This window comes from Myxine glutinosa, chromosome 1 (genome assembly GCF_964187855.1).
Source record: "Myxine glutinosa chromosome 1, kmMyxGlut1.1, whole genome shotgun sequence".
In the NCBI taxonomy this organism is placed as follows: Eukaryota; Metazoa; Chordata; class Myxini; order Myxiniformes; family Myxinidae; genus Myxine; species Myxine glutinosa.
This window is the reverse complement of record NC_136261.1, coordinates 239368512-239381979: the sequence shown is the minus strand read 5'-3', so window position 1 is coordinate 239381979 and position 13468 is coordinate 239368512. Positions and strand designations below refer to the sequence as shown.

Below are 13468 nucleotides of genomic sequence, written 5' to 3'. Positions count from 1 at the left end.
CAATCGCTCACTATCGGCCCTCTGAGCATTTATTAAATTTACTATGGTCTGGAGATCTATCGGGGCCGTCCCAGCGGCGGGGAAAGTTCCAACGCTATCCTCCTTATCCCCCATTTCCGGCTCACTCCCGACGCTGACGGAGGCCTCGCTGCGTACTTCCATCTCGTCAATTTCCGACATCCGCTTTCCGGAAGATTGTTTCCCGCGCGCGTATTTATTTTAATAATTCCAGTAACACAATTTAAATTTGACGAAGACGCGATATCGCGCTCCGTATGCCCAATTGATTACTAAATTTCTCCGCCTCGCCTATAACAATTTTGCGTTCGAACGTCGGGCGCAATGTACGCCCGACCGTGTCGATGTCGCCCCGCGGACAAAAAAATTTGTCCGACCGTGTCGATGTCTCGCCGCGGACAAAAAAATTTGTCCGACGGGTTCAAATCCCACTCCTGACACCACTTGTCGCGTAACCGTGATTAACACCACAGTTACGGATGACCGATTTGCGAGACTTTAACTCCCGAGGCGAACACTCAATGGCGGACTCAAGTTCAACACCAACGCGCGGAATGGCGGGACGCAGCGAAGGCTCCGCAACCTTATCTATTAAAATCAAACACCCAGGAAAACTGCGTTCAAATATATACAGAAAATAATATAAGGGTTTATTAGGAAAAGTAAAGCCAGTGAAAAAGCCCGCCGGTAAATCTAATAACTCTAATCGGGACGTCCCCACACGACAGACAGCAAACACAAACGAGGGAGATTAATTACGAAAATAACACGTCTTGTAAAATGTACACAAGGAGCTCGGCTTATCTGTCTTTGTCGTCTTGTATTGTTTGCCGTCCACCCCGGCACCGCTCGGCCCCGATGCACCCACGAGGCCTCGCTCCACCAGGCTCCGATCCTCTCGCCGCCCACCAGGTCCGTGCACCACGCTCCAAAGCACCCAACGCAAGCCAGCAGCTTCACACGAGGTCGATCCCCACACAAAGCACGAAGACAGGACCGGAGAGAACGCAGGTGTGACTGCACGTCTCGTCCTTCCAACTCGCTTCTCAATTGCTCACTGCCAAGCTCGAACTCGACTGCGACTGCCCGAAATGGCGTGTCCTCTCCAACTCCAACTGGCGAACTAACTCCGTGTGACTTGCGACTCAAACTCTCTGGTGCCTGCCTGCGTCTGCCACGAACTCAACTCAACTTCGCGAACTCACTGCCGAAAATGGCGTCCGACCGTCGCCTATATTGGTGGCCGATGACGTCACATTGGCGCACTCCTCAGCCAATCAAAGCCTCCCGCGACTCCTGACATCTCCCGTCCGTGACCCCGCGGTCCTGGTGTAACACGTGCCAGCGAGGTTTGTAGGCCTTTGGAGGTGTACACGGTGGCGGCCACTTGTGGCGGCGTTTTTGACCTGGTTTCCTGTCAATTTATTACGAAGTCCTTGTCAGGGAAAGGGGATTATTTAATGTTGCGCTAAGGACCTAACTAATGTTTATGTGGTTTGCAGTGCCATAAAGGACAAAGGTTTGATTACTAGGTGATACTCACAGGGGCGTTACCTTTAATCCCTCACTATTTAACACTCGAATCTCCAGGTAGATCCACACTCATACATCTTACCCCGACAACCGCCTGAACATCAATAACTTATTACATGTAGAGTCCCTGTCACGACAGCCGAATACCTACCTATTCAGATCTACCTAGCTCTAGATGTTGCATTACCAAATTCATAACAATATATATTGTTACAGACGTGGCTTAGATGTTAGTTTACCGAGCGGTTTTGGTATGACCACGTCTGCACAAGTTACCGATTATACTCGACGTTGACGAAGCCGCGCCACGCTGGCTCAATAAGAAAAAGAAGACACCCGGCTGGGTTATAAAATGACGACACCAGGGATACGGTTCTCAAGACCTCCGGAGGAGATTATATTCGTTACGGAAGGTCAGATTACAGGGGCGAGAGGTACAACATAGAAAGACAAGCACTTAGACACAATCTTATATTATTCCCCAACAGACGACAGGCAAACGGGACAACGGCTGACTCACACGGGGGTTGATGGAAAGGACAGGCGGGTAGCGATGGCTCCAGGTGCACCTGTGCTCAAAGGTTAGAATCGACCCGGTCCGGTCCAGAGATGCGGGGAGGTCTCGTCGCAGCGCTCAGAGGTGACGTTCTTTCTCAGGCGGGTTCTCTTCCTCTCAGCGGTCGTAGGCAAGGCAACGTTCTTTCTCCAGCTGGGGGCGCATCTGACGTCACGTCCGCTACGTGGCCGCGTATATCCGGCGGGGAGTGACACGCCCTCGGCTCGTTAGCTCCGCCTCGTGGAATCGGCACGTTGCTTCTCATTGGGTGCGTGCGGGGGGGTTTACCAGGCTCCGCCCTTGACGAGGAGCTGACAAGGAGCCCCTTCGTGGTAACCCCGTGGAGCGCATGGTCTGGAGTGCATCGTCTGGAGCGCATTGTCGATGGCGGCGAACCGAGCCGGTGGGAGGACGCACACTCCCCCCCCGCGCAGCGCCGTGCCCCTCTGTTGTTGTAGACGGGGAAGAAGATGGGAGGAGGTATGGGAAAGGTCCTAAACTCACTACTGATGCCATATAATCACATTCTGGTGCAACGAAGAGTCATAATTAATGGAAACGAGGCCTTAACTGACATAGAATAAGAATAACTAGGAAGATGTCCGAAAGTTGTCTACGTGTGGTGCGGTGGACCTGGGCACGACATTTAATGGGGGAATAAGGGGAAGGTCGGCTCTACTGATTGTTATTTACATGCAATGGGACTAGGGAATGGGGGATTGGGGAAAGTTGGGGAGTATTGGAGAAAATAGGGGAATATTTACAAGCGGATATGGAGGCCAAATTCCATATTCGCAACATTGCACCCTTCTCTACCCTCGGGGCGTCCCGACCCGATAAATTTTTACCTACTTTAGTGTGGCACGCAATGTAGTTCCCTCTACTATTAACTCTACCCTGAGTGCGACAGTTTTACAGATATTCACGAATGAGTAAATATGTCCCCCTGCGACGTTGCACCCTTCTCCTCACAGAAACACACCCACAGGATAACCGAATCCGGAAAGAATTCTCAAACTAAACATACAGCCGGTAGGGAGCATTATTTACACGACTACGCTGCTATTTACACTACGATCCAGGACCTGTTTTTTTGGAGGAACACATGCAGATGTTATGCATAGAGAGAGCGCGCTTGCCAGCATCGATACACCAACCCACGAGTGCTCTGTGGCCGACGGCCTTTAATAACGTGCAGAGCACCCCGTCCCAGCATCAAAAGCACCACCCCACCACCAATCGGTGCAGTCACCATTGTTCATTGGAATAAAAATAAATTCGACAACCCCTAACCCTGCAGGTGTCTCTTGCTCTTCTTGTGGTGCACTTGGTGTTAACTAACAGTGGTTCACCTTTATGGCATAGGTGCCACGTTGACCCATAGGTCCATCAACGGGTGGTGCTTGGCCGCAAACGAACTGCGGTCCATTGTGGGTGGCCACAAACATTGCGGTCCATATGGTGTACCGATCCAGGCAGCGAACAGCGAAAGTGCAGGCCCACAACTGCGCAGCCAGCACCTCTCTCTCCTCTCTCTCTACCCCAAAGCCAGATCCTCGGAGGTGGGAGACAAAAGAAGCAGACAAGTGAGTAAGGTGGTAAGGGCGCAAAAGTGCACGCAATGTAAGGTGATGCACACTGGGGGCACATGGGAACCAGGTGAGACAGGTACGTTCCTATCGTACGCCCCCCCCCCCCACCAGGTAACCTACATGGCCCCTCCCTTACCCCTTACTGTATCCACAAAACTCAACACTACCCATAAACATCTACTTTACACATCAACAAACATCCCTACTGTCTTCCCCGTTCCTCCCATAAACCAAATTCGTCTTCTCTCCCTCCTAACCAATCAAATTTGCCATTTTCAACTTTCATCAAAATTTGCCATCTCCAACTCAACATCATAATTTGCCATCACCAATTCATCATCAGTCCCTCCTAAGGAGGGAGAGATGGAATCACCCCAATGTCTCATCCACGTCGTGATGCGTCTCACAATCCACACAGCAATTTCATTTTCTGCAACAAAACACAGGTGTGGAGTCATCATCATCACCACAGGTAAGTGGCTGCGTATGGTGCGACAGGTTCATCAATCCTAACTATTTCCTAAGTGACTTTAACAACTTTACACTACCCGGGGTCTTTCTCCGGCCAAACCATTGGCCCTCTTACACTATGGGTTCTAAAAACCAATTCCCATTGGCCAAACTGTGGTGCTTTTCAATTTGGGGTCTCACTCCCCCGATTCATCTCCCGGTGCCCTCGTACAATTTCTGGGCTGCGACGTGTACCTCTCCCAGTGGGTCTACCCACCTGCACACCTCCACCACTGCAGTTGCCTCCGAGCTTACCTGCTCCTTACCCTAACCTAACTACCTGGGGAAGGCCCTCTGGCTCTCTCCCCACTCGGTGCCCTCTCTGGCACTGGGCTACCCGGGTCCGTCCTCCGGATCCTCGGGCCCCATCCACAACTCTACCGGCTCCCAGAGCCCACCTGCGGCCTCACCTGGCCGACATCCTCACAGTGGTGGAGTGCCCAACCAACTACACACACTAACAGGCTACACGCCCAGCCATTTCCACAACACTAATGCACCCATTCACAACACCATTCTGCAACCGCACCACAAATGCCAATATCCAACCACAATTTACCTGCACCCTCTACCTAACACTTACACTACCCGCCCCGGGTACTCGTGAAAGGGGGTCCACTCTTCCCCCATCCACACCTTCGCACCATGCACACCACTCCGTACCACTTACTCCAACTCTCTCCACACACCTGTACTTGCACACCTGTGCTCTCACACCTGGTGCCACCTGCACCCTTCTCTCCCCAAGCGCATTCGCGCTGATCCACAACACTCACTACTCACACACTGCTCCACACACCTGTCCAGTTGCACACCTGTGCAATCACACCTGTTCAATTCTCACACACACGGCATCATCTCAGCTAACTACTCCCCTCTGAAACTTGCGCTTCCCAGTCGTCCCTTTAAACTATTGCGCTCCCTCGTCATTATCATCCACACTAATCTACCTGCGTCCCCACTACAGGTATCAGTCACTAACTAAACTTAACGTTACCTAAGGTCATCTTCTAGATCCCTACACACAATATCCTAACCCACCCGGGCTAGTTTTCACTGCCATACACCCCATAAGCTATTGCTCCTTTGCCCCCATATGGGAAGGGTGGCAAGGATGCCCCCCCTTACCCACCGGGCCTATCGCTCCTACCAATTTTGCACATCAAATTTCAACAAATTAAAAATTTGCCAATCACTGCCCATCATCTGCCAATCACTACTGCCAATCCTTTGCCAATCACCAAATTTTGTTTTTTTCTAATTTTGGGTCCAAAACACTAACCTCATCACCCAGTCGACTCACTAATACCTCTCGGTGCGCCAATCCCTGTCCAAAGCCCGGCTTCGTAAAGCCAAGCAATGGATGCTGGTTGTTTTGTGCCAGCGGCTGGATGCGTCCGGCACTCGGTGCAGGGACGGGGGCTTACCCGGGCCGAGATCCCACGCATCACCTCGGCGTGGAGCCATCCAATGTCCCGATCTCGACCTGCCGGCACGTCTCAACAAAACGTGGTCGCCATGACGACCCTTCCTATCCAGCCGCCCGCTCCGCCTAGTGGAGCACGGACGCGGCCGTTCAAAGCGAGGCCCGGCACGCACCGAGGGCCCGATTCGGCTATAAGTCGTTCTAAACTCTACCCCGTCTAACGTCGATGCTTCACCTGCATGCTTACACCCCGAAGCCCGCTCCTTTCTCACACATCCAGCTGTGCCCATGCTCCTCGTACCCTTCCTTACACACCCAGGTACACCCATTCCACTCACAGCCTTGGTCACACACCTGACCACCGAACACTTTGGCACACATTCGTTGCTCGCACACCTCACCAATACACCGCTTCGCGCCCCCTCCTCGGTCACCTCCTCTGTGACAATCACAGGTGTGCTCTCATTCGCACACCCAACTACGTGCCTCACCACCAACTCCAGCGTGCATTCCCACTCACGCTCTACCATTCCAGGTGTGCATCCTTCCATCCCAGGTGTACATCCTCGCTCACCTGTCACAACCAACTCACTCTCCTTGTCACTCTCAATACTCTCACCACCACTCTTGACAACGCACTCACCCTTACTCTTGACAGCGCACTCTTTCCTCGTGCACCTGTCCGTCACACACCTTTCTCGCGCACACTCTCCCGTTACACCCTCTGTAACACTCACCACAGGTGGACACTCTTCCTTACTTCTGACAGCGCACTCTTTCCTCATGCACCTGTCCGTCACACACCTTTCTCGCGCACACTCTCCCGTCACACCCTCTGTAACACTCACCACACCACGCTTCCATGTGCTCCCTCGCACACGCGCTTCGACCAACTCACTCTTGACGGCACACTCACTCCTCGGCGTGCACTTTTTCCTCACACACCCCAGAGTCGGACTTTCTTGCACACCTCCTTTTTCGCACACCAGACCTGTCGCACACTTCACCAACGGCCTTTCACGAACACCCGGATCCAAACCAATCCCCAAGCTTCTTAAATCCCCTGGCGCATCATACGCACGACCATATTGGTCACCACTTACACCGGGTCCTCTTCCTCTTCGCTTCTCCTCCATCACCTGCGAATCCCTCATCCGGTTAATGAGCACATCATCACGATCCAAACACAGACTTTGGACCAATTCTTTTATCTCCTCTTTTATCTCTTTCTTATCCCCTCTCCGTCGCTTCTTAATTTCGCTCATCCCTTCTTCCACTTCTTCTAATTTGTGCTTCACCTCTTTTATTCCCCGGTACGTCTCCTCAAGCTCATCCTCTAAGGCTACCTTGACCGTTTCCATGTGCGTCCTCACCTGCCGGTCCTTCGTCTCCATAACCTCTATCACCTCGTCCAGCCTCGTTGTCAGTCCCTCACGTACCATCTGACATTCCCTCTTTGTCGCTATCAAGTCGTTTTTTATGTCGTTTTGTGTCGCTTTTAAACCTCCTAATACTGCAGTGTTCCTTTGAACCTGCTCCGTTAGTCCTTTTTGTCCCTCCGTCAGCTGTTCCACCTCCTGCGTCAGGTCCTCTATGCCCCCTTGTAACTTTACAGTCCCCTTTCTCACCTCCTTTTCCATGTGCTCCTCACAGTGCCTCACCTCCTCGCGCACTCCTCCGACCTCCTCACTCACTCCTCTTCTGATCTCTTCTCCCATCACTTGCATCTCCTGCCCAGATGCCACCCTCATCTGCTCCATTTCCTCCCTGTGAGCATCCAGTTTGGTTTCTACCCCCATTCTGACCCCCTCTATCTGCTGCTCCATTTGTTTAACTTCCCTTTCCGCTTGGGCCCTCATGTCCCTCAATTTGCCTTCCATACTGTTTTCTAACCCCTCTAACCCATTTTTCACTCCCTCTATCTGATTCTCCTGGGCAGCCATTCTATTTTCTACCCCCATTAACCCATTTTTCACTTCTTTTATCCCGTTGTCTAACCCCTCAAAATTATTGTCTAACTTCCCAAATTTCTTGTCTAACTCCTCAAAATTATTGTCTAACTTCCCAAATTTCTTGTCTAACTCCTCAAAATTATTGTCTAACCCCTCACTGGTACCCCTCGCTTCGTCCCTCATTACCCCCATTTGGTTTCCCATTACCCCCATTTGGCCCTCCAATCGCTCACCCTGAGCATCCATCCGGTTCCCCAACCGCTCAATTTGGCTCCCCATACTCATCTGTACAGCTGCCTGTAACTGCGCAATGAGGGCCTGTATGTCAATCGGCTGCATGTTAAAGCCCGTTGATACAGCGGGCTCGGCTACCGCGCGCTCTTGCGAGGCGCCATTTTGCGTGCCTGCTACCCTCGCTGTTTCGCTCTCCTCATGTCCCTCATGTCCCTCAATTTGGTCCTGGACCGACCCTGCTTCACTCTCCCCTACCGGACCCCAGCCGTCTTGATCCGCCATGGCGCGACTTTCAAAATTCGAGTTTCGTAACACAAATTCGAAATTTCGCCGTTATAATTTCGTCGAGCGCAGTAACCGCGGGACCGCGCTCCGGATCGATTTGGTCGAGCGCCGTACGCGCTCCGGCTCGATTTTCCCTCCCAAAATTTGGGCCTAACTAATTTAGTCCCGGGTCCGAATCTCACTCCTCGACACCAATTGTTACCTACTAACACAATTGGTGTCCAAAATTTGGGCTAAATAAATTTAGTCCCAGGTTCGAATCCAACTCCTGACAACCAATTGTTACAGACGTGGCTTAGATGTTAGTTTACCGAGCGGTTTTGGTATGACCACGTCTGCACAAGTTACCGATTATACTCGACGTTGACGAAGCCGCGCCACGCTGGCTCAATAAGAAAAAGAAGACACCCGGCTGGGTTATAAAATGACGACACCAGGGATACGGTTCTCAAGACCTCCGGAGGAGATTATATTCGTTACGGAAGGTCAGATTACAGGGGCGAGAGGTACAACATAGAAAGACAAGCACTTAGACACAATCTTATATTATTCCCCAACAGACGACAGGCAAACGGGACAACGGCTGACTCACACGGGGGTTGATGGAAAGGACAGGCGGGTAGCGATGGCTCCAGGTGCACCTGTGCTCAAAGGTTAGAATCGACCCGGTCCGGTCCAGAGATGCGGGGAGGTCTCGTCGCAGCGCTCAGAGGTGACGTTCTTTCTCAGGCGGGTTCTCTTCCTCTCAGCGGTCGTAGGCAAGGCAACGTTCTTTCTCCAGCTGGGGGCGCATCTGACGTCACGTCCGCTACGTGGCCGCGTATATCCGGCGGGGAGTGACACGCCCTCGGCTCGTTAGCTCCGCCTCATGGAATCGGCACGTTGCTTCTCATTGGGTGCGTGCGGGGGGGTTTACCAGGCTCCGCCCTTGACGAGGAGCTGACAAGGAGCCCCTTCGTGGTAACCCCGTGGAGCGCATGGTCTGGAGCGCATCGTCTGGAGCGCATTGTCGATGGCGGCGAACCGAGCCGGTGGGAGGACGCACACTCCCCCCCGCGCAGCGCCGTGCCCCTCTGTTGTTGTAGACGGGGAAGAAGATGGGAGGAGGTATGGGAAAGGTCCTAAACTCACTACTGATGCCATATAATCACATTCTGGTGCAACGAAGAGTCATAATTAATGGAAACGAGGCCTTAACTGACATAGAATAAGAATAACTAGGAAGATGTCCGAAAGTTGTCTACGTGTGGTGCGGTGGACCTGGGCACGACATTTAATGGGGGAATAAGGGGAAGGTCGGCTCTACTGATTGTTATTTACATGCAATGGGACCACCTGTCCGATTGAGACAAAACTTTCAGGGTAGGGGTGACACCCGTGCAGAATGTTTTTGTCATAATTATGACGTCATATGTCACGTGGTATGGCAGCCATCTTAGATTAAATGCAAATAATTAAAAAAATATTTCTCGGAAATCGCTGAATGGAAAAATTTGAAACTTGCTACATTGTCAAGTAATCCCAATGGGGAGCAAAAGCATGATAATGATGACATCATAGGTGAAGTGGTATACCAGCCAAAAATGTTTTAATCGAATTCCTTATCCTAAAAATCTGAAATTGCATGCCCATGATCTTTGACCCATTTGTATTGAAATATTACATTTATGACATCATAGGTCACATGGTTTGGCAGCAGCCATATCTGCCAGTTGTGCTGGAAGCACATTGAAGGAAAATATTAAATAATTATATCTCTGAAACCGCTCACCCTATTGATGCGATATTTTACAAATATCATCTAACAGCACTGTTGTATATCGTTTGAAAATGATGATGTCATAGGTCACGTCGTTTGGCAGCCATCTTGGATAGAAAAATGAACCTTGTCCAATCAACACGAAACTTCACAAACGTGATCCCCTACCCATACATATGCAGAGTCATGGCATCTACCCATTGTGGGACTATGCCGAGGCATATTGGCGACACAGTCACATTGTTCTAGTTTTATCATGTCTCAAAAAGGAGGTGGTTCACGAAATTTTTTGATTGGTGTGGTGGTCTCTGTACTGAAACCAGTTGAGAACCACTGCCTTTATGGGTGTAGGGAAGTGTTTTAGGCACCCACAAAAATAGGGGAAAAAAAACATTTGATTTCTTCAAAATTCCAACAGGATTAGAACAACACCGGGTACCCATACGAGCATCAATTTTAAGGATTTTGATGACCAATTAAGGTCACATTCTATCAGAGAACTCCAAAAAGCTCACTCCCAGCATTTTGCTGCTGAAGATGCCAAAGCACCAAGTTGCAAATCTTGCTACCATTCTGTGCATGCCATAAAAAGATCTATATCTGGTTGATGAACCCCAAGCTTTACATTGATGAAAAACTACACCACACTGCTCATATGTCTATCATCCCAGCACACTGCCAGCAAAGGCAACTAAATGCATCATCTTCATGATGCCACATTGTCACGGTAGACTATTACAAGCATACCTCAAGTTGATGAAATTACAACATCGCTTTAGACATTATTCTCCTCGTGGAGGCTCATATGCTTAAGCTGAGACTCAGAGGAGTTTCACACATATCACATGCATTTTTCATTAATTCCAAGGACATTAATTTATTTATAACAAAAAAATTATGTTTATAAGATTTGAACCTGGGATCAAAGTATTACAAAACATGCGAGTACATTAGATTGGTGTGCTAAGCAGATTTCACAAGAATGCTCCTTTAGATTGGGGCCTTGTTTTCCAAATAATCTTTCCTCTTTTTTTTCTTCCTCCCTCACCTCATTCCTCCTTTATTTAACCTCCTCCTTTGCAGTATGGTGTACAACCTGATGAGCCCCATGTAGTGTTCCAAGGTCTTCATGCTGAGCTTGTGGAGAGGATGGAGATGCGATACTCCTGAACTTTTTGTAGCTGCAGAAAGTTGTTGCACAACACCAGGGCACATGGATCTTGCTTCATCGACTACATCGGCAGTTGAAGGGAAACGTGCTCAGAGAACTATACACAGCAGACAACATGTATTTGGTGCACATTCTACAGTGCAAGTTAATTTGAAGTCTTTTGTATGATTTATTGGTAATCAATATATTAATTGCACTCAAATTGAATCAAGAAAGCAGCATAAGGAACAGTATTAATGCTGCATGTAGTGAGATGCGACACAATTTTGGAGGTTCTTTTGTTTATTTATTTATTTATTCATTTTAAGCATCACTTCAGCAGCAATGGCTTTGTTTGAAACGAAAAGAAATGCATATCCGCAAGCAAGAAACTTCGATTGTCTCAACATTTCAGGAAGATGATGTGCCTTAGGGATGTTGCACCAATAACGGAACACCAGCCCAGCATCATCAGGCACAGTCAGGACCAATGAACACAGCCTGCGATCATTTTGATTGCCTTACTTCCTCCTGGGACCATCCCCCTTGTGTTCTCAAAGAATACGTGTGAAGCACATGCTCATTGCCCAAGCAGCACTGTAATTACCTTTTAAGTACTTCATCAGTACATATAGGAAGCAATCGGTGTTCATTTGATATCCAAGGACAGAGAATCAGGAACCCTGCCCCTTCCTTTCTTTGTGCTTGCTTGCTTTGAAACGTACTGAGTATTTTGAAGAGAAAGCAGATTTGAAAGAGGTGAAGAGGTGGAGGGCGAAAGAATAGGAAGACCTTTTAAAATTCAAGGCACGTTGATTTATAGTGACTTACATCTCTTTTGCAACCAAGCTGTGCTGTACAATTAGCAGGACCTGTTTTGCATGTATAGTAAAGTGTTGTCATATTGAAGTGAAATTACTAACAGTGTAAAATTAGTCGTTAATGTATTTTTTTCGGCAGTGAATGCTTAGTCTGAGGGATCATGTTTAGTGAAAACAGTTCATCCAAGTAGATGAGGAGTTGTAATCCAGATGGGTTTTATTTTTGAAGTGTCACAGGGTTTTCAGCATCAATTGCTGAACTTGCTGGTTTTAAGAGCGATTTAGTAATTTTGTATCGATTATTGTGCTTTATCGAGCCTCTATGCAGGATGGGAAATAGTCACATGATAGTGTCATATAGGGCTGAACAATCGTGATCCACAACCATCAACAAACACTCGACGTGGATATAAAATGTTTGTATCCAGTTTCGTCTCACTTATTTGAGAATTTGCAGAGATCATTGGAATTGGCGAGGAATTTTCTGTTCGTTTCCCACAGCTTGGAAGATGAAGTTATAGCTTATATTCGTGTTATGTGACAAAATCCAGAGCAATGTGACCATTTTGAATAAAATTAAAAAACATTGTAATACTGTCTACAGGTCACCGCAACTACTTCGAAGTGCAACACCAGGAGCAGTGTTACAAAAATGATCGATTTGCAAGCAAACTCTTCGCATCAAGTGTGATACAAAGCACAACTACTACATTTCATAATGTGCCGTAGAAATTCACATACTAAGCCAAATGGCATCACATTTCACATACGTCTGGCCTTCATGGGAAGTCATTCAATGAAGTGCATTGTAGAGCATTAATGACTGAGAAGAAAAACAGTTTGAAACAATACTCAAAACTTCAATACTTCTTCTTCAATACTTCAACTTCAATTCAATACTTCAACTTCAATACTTAAAATCTTCAATACTTCAACAAACTTCAATGAAACAATACTCAAAATACAATACTATCATAGCAGATATTGACCAAGATTCACTTTTATTTATTTGAGCAGATTTATTCTGGCTACAATTGACAATAATGGGATGTTGCTGAAAGAGTTTCCCTTTACAAATATATTCCCTTTACAGTAAAAATTATGGTGTGATGTCCAGAGAAGGTAAAATCACAACATCTCACACAAGTACGTGGTCAGAAACTTCACTGCACATCTGCTAAATAGCCAATTCCGGGTAGTGCAGGAAGTACATAATACATACTGTATAGATATGATGAATGATTTATGTAAAATGTTCCCAACAAGTGTAAAACAGATTCTCAATGCGGTCAAATAAACCCAAAAGAAGACAAAGTGGCCATATATGTTTGTTTACCTACTTACATGCGAAGGAGTGAAAATGGAATCATGAATGATATGAGGTGAGGAGAGTGTGGAAGCGGTCAGGTAGGGCGAGGGATGAATGTTGGGAGTTGAGTGGAGTAAGAGGAGGAAAAAGAAGGGCTATGTATATAGCATATGAAGTCATGAGAGGAGCAAAAATTCTAACACATTTAAGTAAGTGAAAATAGGAAAGTGAATGAAATGAAAAATAACAACACAATAAATCAGATGCGCAACAATGAGCACAAAAGCAGAATAAATTCCATAACCGACTCCATCTGATCACAG

General features: G+C 48.1%; 1 protein-coding gene across 1 annotated transcript in view; it reads left to right on the top strand.

Moving 5' to 3' along the window:
* LOC144893991 (protein cornichon homolog 2-like) overlaps positions 1-13137 on the top strand; it is a 245187-nt gene extending 232050 nt beyond the window's left edge. The window contains exon 6 of the mRNA XM_078785371.1: positions 10949-13137. Within this exon, the coding sequence (XP_078641497.1) occupies positions 10949-10979 (31 nt within the window). The 3' untranslated portion in view covers positions 10980-13137. The remainder of the gene's footprint in view (positions 1-10948) is intronic.
* The last annotated feature ends 331 nt before the right edge of the window (positions 13138-13468 follow it).